This window comes from Falco naumanni, chromosome Z (genome assembly GCF_017639655.2).
Source record: "Falco naumanni isolate bFalNau1 chromosome Z, bFalNau1.pat, whole genome shotgun sequence".
NCBI lineage: Eukaryota > Metazoa > Chordata > Aves > Falconiformes > Falconidae > Falco > Falco naumanni.
In genome coordinates, this window is record NC_054080.1 from 73,543,474 (window position 1) to 73,555,987 (window position 12,514).

Here is a 12,514-nt window from a genome sequence, read left to right on the forward strand (position 1 = left end):
GCCGGGGAGGGGAGGCCGCCTTCAGCGGGACGGCCCTCCCCGCGGGCCGCCGGGGCTCACGCCCCACCTTTGCCGCCGTGGAGGGCGGAAGCCCCCGCTGGCGGCCTCTCCTCCCCTCCCCGCTGGCCCGGCCCGGTTCGCTCCAGCGCGTTAACCCCGGCGGGTCCGAGGCGGGGGCTCCCGGCGGCGGCTCCCTCCCCACCGCGCTCCGCTCCTCCGCCGGCAGAAACCAGACACCGGGACGGCCCCGCGCAGCCCCTCTGGGGAGCGGCGCCTGTGTCCGGGAGGCGCCGGGAGGCCGCTCCGCCGCTGCCCCGCCGCCCGGCCATGCGGCAGCCCGGCTAGGCGTCGGCGGTCGCGGCGCCCCGCTCGGCAGCTCCCCGCCCGCACCATGCCATGTGTCCCGCCGAGCCGGGCGGCACACGTCTCCTTCTGGCTGCTCGTCCTCCACGTCCAAGCGCCCAGCCTGGGCTGGGCCCCGCCGGCCGGCGGCCCCCTCTTCCCCGACGGGAGGCAAGGTCAGTGGCGGGGTGCGGGGAGCTCCCCGGGGCACGGCGTGAGGGGAGGGCGGCCGCCGCGGGGGGGCTCACGGCCGGCCGCGCCGCGGCTCCTCGGCGCTGCTCGGCCCGGTGAAGGCGGCGAGGCGCCGTGTGCCGACCCCGCTGTCCCCGCTCCGGCGTCGGCGCCGTGCCCGCGCCCCGGCGGGGTGCGAGCTGGCAGCGCTGCCCGCGGCTCCGGACCGCGGGGCTCGGCTCGGCTCGGCGGGGGGGGGGGGGCACGGCTCCGGCTGCGCCTTCCAGCTGCTCTTCGGAAGTCATGCAGTTGCGCTGTGTAGGTGAAGGTGTTGCTGAATCTTGGGTTTCACTCGCCTTTCTCGTTAAGAGACATCTCTAAATACCGGAATCCTATTGCATTGCTGCACTGGAAAAGTTTACCGCCCTGATTGTTTTTGTTTGCTTGTTTAAAACAAATTATCACTTCTGTACTGCAGCAGCACAAGCCACAGAAGGATGGGTGTTATCAGGGTATGAAACCCCCTGTGAGTTACTAAAATTCAGTGAGGATGGTAAGCTGAAAGCAGGGCTTCATCTGCAAGGAGTTGTCTCTTGAGGCGCTGCCCCAGGTGGATTAACTTCACTGCCCTGGCTGGTACCGGCTGCGCATCTCCCTGGGGGAGAGTAACTCGGGAATTTTATCCTGTTGCTTGTTTAAGTAAAACCAGAGAAGCCACTCCCAAGAGAGAGAAATTGTGGTTAGCTGGAAGACTCTGCCTGGTGGTAGAAGACCTGAAAATGTGGGAGAAAAACTTCTTTCCTGAAAACCTTCCAGGGGCAACAGTCAACAGCTGTTGGTACTGTCAGTGGAAGAGCTTGAGCACAGAGGAGAAGAATCTTCTGTGTCCCTCAGAGATGGTGGAAGGAAAAAGTGGTTAAACAAGCTGCCTGAAAAGTGAACAATTATCCTGAAGTTAGTTCCTGCTGGATTCATTTAAAGAGAATGCAAACAATCATTGCATTCCTGTGACTCTGCATGGGACAGAACAGAGATGGCTCTGTTAACATGTAGTAGCTGTTTAATTGTCAGGCATTTGGAAATGAATTCAGAGTTAATTTAACTTTCTAGGCATGAAAAGCCTAGGTTTTTCCAAGAGTTTGCAAATAGCTTTGTGTAAAGGGACAGTTCAAAATTCAGCTAATTTTTTGCGACAGAAGATTGAATGCAGAGCTAAGTGTGAAGGACTAAAATTTGTATCTTGCATAGTTGAAGTGACTGTTAAGTGTTGTGCTCCCTCCACATCCACCACGACTGTGGCAGATAGGACAGTTAAGGATGCCCATGCTGAACGTTGAAGGCCTGCTCCCTGCTTTGGGGCTTTGGAGCTCAGGGTGTTCCCTGGGTCACAGAGCCTTTCTTTGGCTTGGGAAGGCAGTTCATCCAGAGATGAGCAACACTATTTCTTATCCCAAGGAATTATTTGAAAACAAGCCAGAGGGTCTGAGAGGCAGATATAGGTGAACTATTAAGACGGAGATGAAACAATGGTGAGTTATGATGTGTCACATCTTAAAGGAATTTTGTCAGAAAATGTGTTATCTGTTTAAAAGAAATTGTGCTTTTCCTGTCATGTGTGACAGACCGTGTGTTTCTCTTTATCCAAGTTTATTCACTTTGTTTACAGCCATTCTTAATATAGGCAGTTCTCTGCCACGTGTCGTGAGTTTGAATCCACAGAGGAGCAGCAGAACAGCCAGCAGTGGCTTTGAATATTATCAGATGTTTTCAATGATGCAGAATTAGGAGAGTCTGCAAGGAAGGTTTCTCCAGCAACTTAAACAATTAGACTCTTCAGACAAGCGTGAAGGGCCTGAACCTTGCTTGTCCCATGTGCCCAGAAGGGCCTGTGTGAACACTGTGGTTGCAAGGCAAAGTACTGACTTGAATGTGTCCTGCTCAGTGTGATTTTCTGGTCTTGCGCATGGCATCGATGGAAGTCAGCACACTCAGGCTGCAGTTGTAGAAAGACAGAACATTCTCTGAAGCTACACAGTTTGCCCAGGGAAGTCTTCCCTTTCCTGGACTATAAATCCTGAGCAGTGCCCCTCAACAGGCAAGGCTTCCCTGGAGTGGAGAGTGTTCTAGGTGGTCAAGGGGGATGCTGTGACATGCCAGCCTCAAGGTTTGTCAGTGGCACTGCGATAGATTCCTTCCATGTAGTGTTTGTTGGCACTAAGTTTTATGGGTACCTGTGGTGTTTTAATATGAATTAATTATTACTTTAGGAAAACTGAGTCAGTCAGTGTTGAAGAATACGTATTCTTCTGCAGTCTGGGTTGTGTGTATCAAGTTTTTCTGTTTGTTGCCTCTGCCATCTTAGTCGAGTGTTTTTTTTTTTTTTCCTAGAAGGGTAGAAAGGTATCATCAGAGTTGTAGTGCTTGTCTTTGTTTTAGACTTTTCTCCAGCTAGAAAAGCCAAGCAGTATGTTAGGTTTAATGCAGACCTCAGTAAATAATTCTTAGTAGGGTTGCCTTCACTAACCTCTACCCTACAGTCTAGACAATACTGATAGTGATTACTTGCAGAAATATCTTTAGCCTCATTTTGTTAAACTTTGGTGTGTGGTAATCTTATTCCCTCTGATCTTTTAAATATGCTTTAATACTATATATTTAATATACCTTTTAATAATTAATTTCTGCAGTTATATTATGGTATGTTATTAATGCAGATAATTCTCCTCTCTAATGCCAGTGACTAGCATTCAGAAATCAGTATTTAAGGAGCAGGTGGAAGAAGTTAGACTTCTCTGCTTTGATAATCTTGTTGCCACTGGATGCTTAGGCATTATTTTCCCTTTTACTGGTTGTATTGTCTAATATGCTTTAACCTCTACACACTAATTACTGTAGTGATGAAATAAAAAACTTCCTTGAATAGCTTAAGTCCAAAACTGCAAGTCTTGGGTCTTGCATGGAGTTTAACAGTTAAGCCACAACAAATTAAGCTCAAGACATCAAGCAGAGGCAAACCTCATAGTGACAGCAAACGAGTAAGTTTCCTTCAGGCATTTAATTCAATTATTTCATGAGTTGTGTTGAAAACCATAGAAATGGGGGCCTGGTCTTGCAGTGTTCTCTTTGCTGGTGCCATATAGGGAGTGGGACTTTTCAGAAGTCTTATAATTCAGCTTCTGCAGGTAAGCCGTATTTTTGGGTGTTTCCCCTGCCGCCTTTCTGCCTCTTTTTTGCTTCAGTCTGGAGCGTGAGGAAGGGGGGACCTCAAGTTTGATTTCTGCTGCTAAACTTCTGGCAGCTGCACCTTTTGTGCTATCTACAGGCTGTGTATGCTGCAGGTGTGAAAGTGTGGACTGAGTTTTTAGTGTCGCACTCCCCGCTGTACTTGTGTGGACAAGGGCAGATGTTTCTCAGAACTTGTGCCAGGTGTTAGTTGCTGTGTTGTCGAGATCTGCCACTGTGGCAGGTGAGATCTAAAAGCCCACTGCTGCAGCTTGTCCTACAGAGGCACAAAGTCACGGCAGGCTGGTGGGAAGGCTTGTGTACAAAGAAATCAGTATGCACATCAGTGTATGAGAATAAGCTTACTTCTGAAACAAAGGTGCTACCAAGACAAGGCAAGATTTCTCACGTAGTTTTGTCTATGCGCTGGGAACTGAGAGTTTTGTGTTGTTTTGGCTTTTTTTGAATTGGGAGTGTTTCAGTGCACGTGTCTCAAGGGTCCAAAGAAGCAGGAGCAGCTAATGAGGACAAAGTAGGTATGTTCCTTCCCAAAGGGGACAGATCCAGACACCCTATCTGTCTGGGCTTGGCTTAGCCTGTGTGGCTTTGAAGCTGCAGGCAGTGGAGAGATAAGTGTCTCTAGAAGGATTGTTTTACCAGTCCTAGGGAGGAGTAAATCGTTTTGGAAGTACCTAGAGTAGGCTAATTGCTTGGTTAACCAGCTTAATTAATGAATGAAGTGTAATCACTTCATGTATAAGTGGCTGGGACTTTGGGAATGAAGAAAGCCCTGGGGAAAGAGGAGCTGGAACGACATGTGTTCTCACAATTTATTTTTGATGAAATATGTTCAGACTGTGACTTCTTGCGCTTAAGTCAAGTACGCCAGTGGAAGATCTGGCCCTTAGGGTAGGAGTTCTTAGGGACTGTGTTTTATGTGGATTTATGTTATTTGCTTGGGGCTTTTGAGTTTTACACTAATTTAGAAAAAAATATTGGGAACAGGTGTTGTTTGTTCTGTATCATAGCAGACACAGGAATGCCAGTAACGCTTTCTTCCCCTGCTAGATCCTGACAAGTGATAAGATGTCCAATGTTATGCTGGTTGGAATCCCTTATACAAAAGGGCACAGTTACTTCATTCCCCTTTAAACCCTTCTTTAAAATTCCCTCCTATGCTGCAACATCTGCTAATGCTGATGCTACTGATGTGCCATTGCTGCAGCCTATAAAACCAGTTAGTAGTGTTCCCTTCACCCATCTGTGTTTGTAAGGCTCTGTCTCCTGCTTCAGGTGGTCAGCTTTCTGGAAGTGTGAGGATGCTGGGGACTTAGAACAGGGAGGGTTCCCAGCTTTTGTGGGAGTGGGAAAGAATGTGTGTGTGACAGTCAATCTCTTATATGAGTGGTGGCAAAATATTTGAAAAGAAGGATGTTTAACTTCTAAATTGTGCGTTATAACAGGAGAGTAGAAAGCCCAAATAAGGATTGTATTGTGGTCTGTGCACTGCCTGCCTTTGTGTCAGTAGGATGGTGTGGTGAATTGCAGTCACTTTTGCATTTCCCTTTTAAATCATGCAAGATCTGAACAGACTAGCACTCACCTTAGTTTTGCTTCTTTTTTTTCCCCCTTCCCTTCAGAGCAATTTATCAAGACCTTGCCAGAATACCATGTGGTTGATCCAGCAAGAGTAGATGCAAGCGGCCATTTTCTTTCTTTTAATTTACACCATCACATTTCAAACATGAGGAAGAGGAAAGATCTCAGCCAAAAGGAAAACATGATATATTATAAAATTAACCACAAGGAGAAGGATCTGTTTTTTAACTTGACTGTCCACGTGGGACTTCTTTCCCATAACTACATAGTAGAAAGGAGACATGGCAACTACACTAGTGCGAAGATTGCAGCTCGCCCAGGAGTTCCTTGCCACTTCATTGGCACAGTGTGGCAGCCAGGTTCCAGGAGTGGGACAGCAGCAATCAGCACTTGCAATGGCCTGGTAAGTGATGTGACCTTTACTGGGGTTCTGAGCTAATTTTGGTGTCATTAGAACTGAGCTACAGCGCTGGTGTATGAATATGCCTGGTAAGGAACTGGATGATCTGACATGAGGCCTTGCTGACGTAATGCTCTGAAATAATCAGTTTAGTACTGTGGGTGTCATTTCAATTTTTGGAAGAGAGAATCAGAAGGTCAGAAGTTGTTGTGGACACCCAGTTTTACTTCTTGCTAGATTTTCTGGTGGCCTGATCTTAACATCTTTATCATTCATACAGCTTGAAGCCATCCAAATATCCATCATTGCTTTGATCCCATTAGTAGCTGGCATGCCTTTGCTATGCATCTGGATATGAGCTTCTGGTTTAGTTTCCTCTAAAAGGAATGTATCTCAAGTGTACCAAAACTGCTCTGCAAATCAAACCAACTGATGGTAGTTTGGGAAAACTGGGAGATTAGCTTCAGAACTGCACTGCAACTTCAGAAATAATGGTGGGGGAGGTGCAGCCTTAGCCAGAGCTTTAAATTCAAACTTGAACCACTTCTAGGCGTCCCTCATTCAGAAGAGCACTTCTAAGGCTGAAGCCTGAAGTCTCACATTTCTCAATAGGCTGTGGTTCAGACTGAGACAAGGAGGTGGAAACCTTATTTTTGCTGTGCTTTGTTTTTTAGCACCACTGTAGCTTAGGTTTTTATTTCTAGAGGGTAAGGCTGAACCTGTCTTGTAAGGGAGAGAAAGGAGAGACAAACTGCCTGAATTTGAAGTGGATGCTGTAGAGAGCTGGGCAGAATGGCACACGTAATCTACGAGAGGCAAAACACAAAGGGTTTGCAGAGTATACAGGCAGAGGTGATGAAACGTGTGCAGCATGCATGTGCTCTAGTGCCTCAGTTCTTCAGTGTTGTCACTCAATCATTTGTATGATAGTAATTGAAAGTGCATAGACCAGTGCACTGATGACTTTTGGTCAACGCATCTCAGGCTCATTTTTGAGCCTAAACTAAACACCAAGGTGAGTGTAAAGTACATCCTTTCCTTGCCAACTTGTCAATATCAAAGTGTGTGCCTTGCTATTGAGAAGTATGAAGCTTTCAGAAGCTTTGGAAGATTGGTATACAGAAGTGTCTTGGCAGTGTATGAAAAGCAACGTGAAGACAGCTGTGATGTAGATGAAATGGGAAGCTCCGATAACACTTCTGGCATATTGCCTGGAGAAACAAACTTGCTTGAGGTCAGGAGCTTCAGTCCCACAAGCATGAAGATCAGGGATTGTCTAAGTAATTCTTCCAGTGGGGACCAACTTATCCAACTTCCTTGAAATGCGTTATGGTCATCAGGGTCAGTAAGGAAAAGGAGATATGATGATACAAGTAGTTCCTTTCGTTGATTTGTCTTGTGCTTTACCAGAATATCTTTGTTAGTTTTCATTAGGATGAGAACTTGAAAATGAGGTGCTAGACCTTAATTATGCCTCCTGAAGTATTTAGTCTGCAACAAGGATTAAAAAACCACAATTCAAATTACATTTTAAATTCAGCATGGTAATATCCTTAAAAGTGATCCTTTCGTTCGAGTTACAAAGTTCTGGAGGTTTACTTTGATTTGGCGGTTTTCGAAACAATGTTTGCTAGAATACAGGCTTGGGGATTCTTTCTCTTTGACAAAACACTTGTATCAGGAAAGTACTGTCCTGGTTTGGTTTCTCTCCCACCCCAAAATGAAACTTTGAAAATACAGAATCATAAATTAGTTTAGGTTGAAAGTGACCTTTGGGGAAAACCATGATGTTTTTCTTGTGATTATTTTTGGAGTTCAGAGGTCACTGCTCTGAAGAGTTTGCCATAAGAGTTGAGTCTCAATCTCTTTAATTCCTCAGCCACAAGCTGGGGAAGGGTGATTTACCTTGCCTTTCCCCTGGAAGTTTTCCGAAAGATCAAGTGTCATATGAAAACATTTATTAATGAATAGTTTTGCCAGCACTGAGAAGTACAGTCTGGTTTTCAGGATAACAACCTGACTTTTCTGAAACTGTTTGTGATGGTCTGCTGTTTCCTGAGCTAACAGTAAATCGTTTCCATCCTGGAGATATCCAGTCTCTTGCTCTTCAGCACCTTACTGTTTCTGCTTTTTACTTTTTTCTTTCTGGGATGTGTTGTGTTTCTCCATGAAAATAATTTTTCTGTTTATTCTTATGAATGAGGGAAGGGGAACTGAGAACAGATAACCACCATGGAATTAGAGCAACTTATTTGAGACACTAAAAACCTATCCCATGAGGAGAAATTTTAAGTTTGTTTACTGTAGGACATTAATTCTAAACTACTTGATAAAAAGAGTTATATTAAATAGTGAATTGCACAGGATGAATTGATAAAGGGCTTGGGGCTGAGAGGGGTAGAAGAGGAAGATATCAGAACAGTGTGGTTGAAAGGTGCCAGCTTCCCAGCTTCATGCTTTGGCTTTGGCAGCAGTGGCTGCTGCACAGGTCCTCCTCACCTGTGACAGCCTGGGTCAGGGCCCCTGTCTGAGTGTGTGCTTTGGCAGATGGGTCCCAATACAATTTAGCTCCTCATCCCACTTCGGCAAGCTGGCAAAGTACTGATGTGCTCAAGCCTCATAACCCAAGAGTTGCTAAGAACCAATGTCTTAGCCTTCACATATGGGGAACGTGAATGTTAGTGATGTTCTTTTTCTGATGCCATTTTGGCTTGACAGCTCATTATAAAATGCTAAACAACTGTGGTTTGTTGTTTTTGTTTTGGTTTTTTTTTTTGGTGGTCTTTAGTAAGCTAAGTGAGGCACCAGTTTACCATCCTAACAAGTGACAGGAAAGTGTCTGATCCCTAAACTGCTAATTTTTAGCTTTCTTAATAACAGGAGCTGGTAAACAAATTTTATAATACAGAAAAACACTGATGTGATTAAATAAATATGTTTTACTGGAATATCCCTTTTGTTGATATTTTTAGTGGAAAGTGGTTGAAATGTTATCTTGTAATTTTGTCCAACTGATTTGCTGAAGAATATGTCGTCATTTGTAATGCCATGTGTCACCTCCAAAAAAAATTATATTTTTTTGGACTGAAGTGAGATGAAACAAAATCTTAAAGATGCCTGTGGGAAGGGAATCCTAGTTTTAGTCCTCTTTCTGGAATGACGTCCTCTCATGCGTTTGGGTCGTATTTGAAAGTTCCTGAATTTCCAGGATAATAGCAGCGTATAAGAACAAAAGAAAGGTGTGTGCTGTAGATTTGTGTTCTGTTGTAAAGATCACTCACACACAGCACTGGAAGTATAGAAAACCTAGAAATGGATTTCACTCTCCCTTGTGTTTTTACTTTGAATTATATGCCTGCTTCCATTGGCATTACATGGGCATCACTCATGTAGCAAAGAGATGACTCTCACTATTCATTTTCATTCATGACGTTCTTCAGAACCAAGTTTCTTCTGCATAAGTCAAGTGGATGGTGTTGAGATGTGGTTTTCAGAAAGGCACCTGTTTGACTAAACCATATTGACAAATGATTGAAAAAGTGACACCTTTAAAATGTGGGAAACAGCTTTTTGCCATCAGTGCTTCTCCAGGTTAACGCTATGTTGCTTTTTTGGATAGAATGTTATCATACTTATGAGTGGCAGCATTTCCTTAGTTGTTTGGAAAACAACATACACTGATAATTTACAAATTTCATTTTTCCTATATATTTGTAAGTTCTCAAAATAGCCTGCAAGGGGAATAATAGTGACAGATTTGAGATTTCAGAATGGTGGGGACATTTTTGTTGTGTGACATTTATTCTTTTTTAAAAATGTAAACATGTTACTATTATCAGAAATATATATGGAAACAAATGGCTAGACTTATAGAGGTATTTGGGCAGAATTGGATGAGAGGATAAAGAGGACAAAGTAGCAGAGATCTGGAGGAACTAAGCTGTGATTTCCAAATATATTTTTCTATAACACCTTATGATATCTTTGTTTCCCTTTCATGCTAAATAGGTCATGACCTTCTCAACAGGTTGAAGAACATGATATTGTAAGCTCTGTCTCTTCTTTGAGTCAGTTGTCTAATTGAGTCTTTTTCACTTCTGGGTCTTCTAAAATAATGCATGGATTAACAGGGGAACAGTGGTGGGCAGACCTTGCTGTTTATTTTGGGTCACAGAGGAGGAAACCCCAGAGAGGAAGTCACTACTGGAACACCAGAAACCGATCAAACTGTAGAACTTGGGAAGAGAGCAGGCATAAAAATCTATTAAATACAGGAAGGTTTCCAAGAGGAGGTAAAGGGGAGAAATAGTTTAGTTTTTGTCTTGGTGGCATTAATATTTGGATTTGTCTTGGCAGGCTGTGTAGGGCACACCTCTAATAATGCTTTATGTTTCTGCGGTGCCTTCCACAGAAGATTTATAATGAACTTTTCCAAACACCAATGCCTTAATTCTCAGTTGTTTGTTAGTTCTGAGATCCCTTGTGTCACTGCAGTAGTGTCAGCTTGTCCCCTCAGTGGGACTGGGAGGATCCAAAGCTCAGTGAAGTTGAATGAATACCCTAGGTTTATGCACTGAGTCCTATAGGACTGGGAAGTGAATTTTTCTCTGATAGTCTATCCTCTTCATTAGGAACAAGGCCCTCTTTTATTCCTCAGTAACACAGACATTGTTTATAGTATTTTTAGATGACAGAGCATCATTAAGGCTTTGTTTCCTTGACACTTGTTTACAGTGTAGAGCTGTCAATCGGCAGTTGCTTCTGGTAATACTTTTATCTTCAAAGGCTGTACAGGCATTGGCATGGAAATGACAGAAGAATGGAAGGACATTAGTAAGGAAATTGAGAACACTTGTACCTGGTGACCTGCTGGGCCTGCATAACACTGTGGACAGATGGTGCTTTGGCTGTCTCCAGCTGGTCAGAGGGTTGCCTCCATCCTCATGCTCCTGGGCGTCTGCATTTGAGAAGCGGTGGTGTTGTCTGCTGCCCAGGCAACAACAACGAAGTACAAAGCCATGAAGCACTGCTTACTTATTCCCCCTCCCGAAATCCAGCTACTACCGTTTGTTAGCAGTGACGACATACACACCAAGCCTGGTAGCTGCTCTATACCCTGGCAATCTGTAGAAAACTCAATCAAGTCTGCTGCTGTGCCCAGGATTTTTGAAAGGCTTCCCCCACCTCAGTTCTCTCTGTGCTCAGCCACAGCCAGGGCAGCCCTCTGTGAACGTTTAATTGGTGGCTGTACGACCATCTCTCCTTACATGGTAGCTGGTGGGAGATGCTCTGGGTGGGACCTGTCTGGGCAGATCTGTGTCTCCCATGACCATGTGGCAAGTTTGTCACTGGAAAGCAGAATGGTGGCTGAAGGCTGCTTGGATGTAACTGTTCTCCTTATTGCAGGATATCACTATTATATGAAGCCTATGCATGAGCTCTGGTACGTACTTATGAAGCGTCACCTATATTCTTAACCTGGTCCACTCGGTGTAGCACAAAATCTGCCAGTGGCACTTTATCTGTTTCAGACTTGCTTCAGTTTTGGGGCATTCAGCACAGTCTGTTCTCCTGCGACATGCCCGGAAGCTTTTCCAGTTAGCATGAGATGCTTTTTCCGTGCCGACCCGCATGTTGTCATCTTATGATCTGTTCCAGGTTGGACAGTACGATGCAAGTACTGTAACAGTGCTTCAGTGGTAGTATGCTCTGTGAAAGTTGTCTAATGCTGCTGTTTAGACTTTCCTCTCCTATGGATGTGGAAGGCCTACGTCAGGATGTTGGGGTACTTGGTGTTTAGATGAGGTTTAGGGATAAAGGGATCTTTACTTTAAAAGAGTTCTATAATATTTTCTCCTAAAGTAATGGGAAAAAAAAACCAGATCACTAAGCTTATGATAGGGATGTTTATCTGCTTGTGTATCTCCTGTTTTATGAGGTTTGTTGGTTATTAACAATTTGTTTTTTAATCTGTTGTTAAAGGTAGTTACCAGAGCTCTACAAAGCTGTCAAAACAAGTGACCATTGTCAACAGCAAGTCACAACACTTCATTCCTATAGCTCAGAAAAACAACCATGTCTTTCTGTTCCCTTGTGGTATACCTGCAACTGACATCTCTTCAAATGGTAGTGTTTTTCAATTATTCTAAGTATGTGGCAGTGCAGATATACACTTAAGGAAGGGGGAGACAGAACCTTTTCTTCAGTTGCTCTTGTGACCACCTGAAACTGGATTCAGCACTGATCCCTGACATGGAATTGTACAGCCCCAGAATAGATTTGGACAAACATGCTCTTTTGGTGGCTGTTACTTTTAAGATGTGAATCGGAGTGTCTTCATGTAGTGCTACCTCAAATGAATGAATTCCATTCTGAGAGCCAGGGTACTCGGAGACAAATACACAAGTTCTTCTTCAGGGGTCTCTTTCCCTTCACTCATCTCTCCTTGCTTCCTCTCAGAGAGTCTCTCACTTCTTTGCCAGTCCCCTGCCGTATAGTACTTGGTGTGTCCTCCTCGTCACTGGAATAATGGCAGATGGCCTTACCTGCCAGTTGTGTCTTATTTAGATGTTAGTGCCATCTCCACAGCAGCCTCTCATGGTTTGTCCACCTAGTGATACATCTACTGGAACTGAAATGTAGGAATAAGGTGTTTAGAGAATGGCAGGCATGAAAGCAAGCTGCCAGCCTTTTCCTTGGGCATGGGAGTTGCTCCAACTTTGAATGTAGTGGAGCTTCCAAAGTCTAAATGTTGTGGTTTGGCTTCTTCTGGCATGTGTG

The 12,514-nt window shown here is 44.5% G+C and overlaps 1 protein-coding gene across 2 annotated transcripts in view; it reads left to right on the forward strand.

Annotated features, from left to right (window-relative positions):
• Positions 1-12,514, forward strand: part of ADAMTS12 (ADAM metallopeptidase with thrombospondin type 1 motif 12) — a 163,703-nt gene continuing 151,189 nt past the window's right edge. Inside the window, exons 1-2 of one of the 2 annotated variants that reach the window (XM_040580500.1) lie at positions 1-518; positions 5,376-5,737. In XM_040580500.1, coding sequence (XP_040436434.1) covers positions 392-518; positions 5,376-5,737 — 489 coding nt within the window. In that variant the 5' untranslated portion in view covers positions 1-391. The remainder of the gene's footprint in view (positions 519-5,375; positions 5,738-12,514) is intronic. The other variant, XM_040580499.1, reaches the window with a different exon arrangement.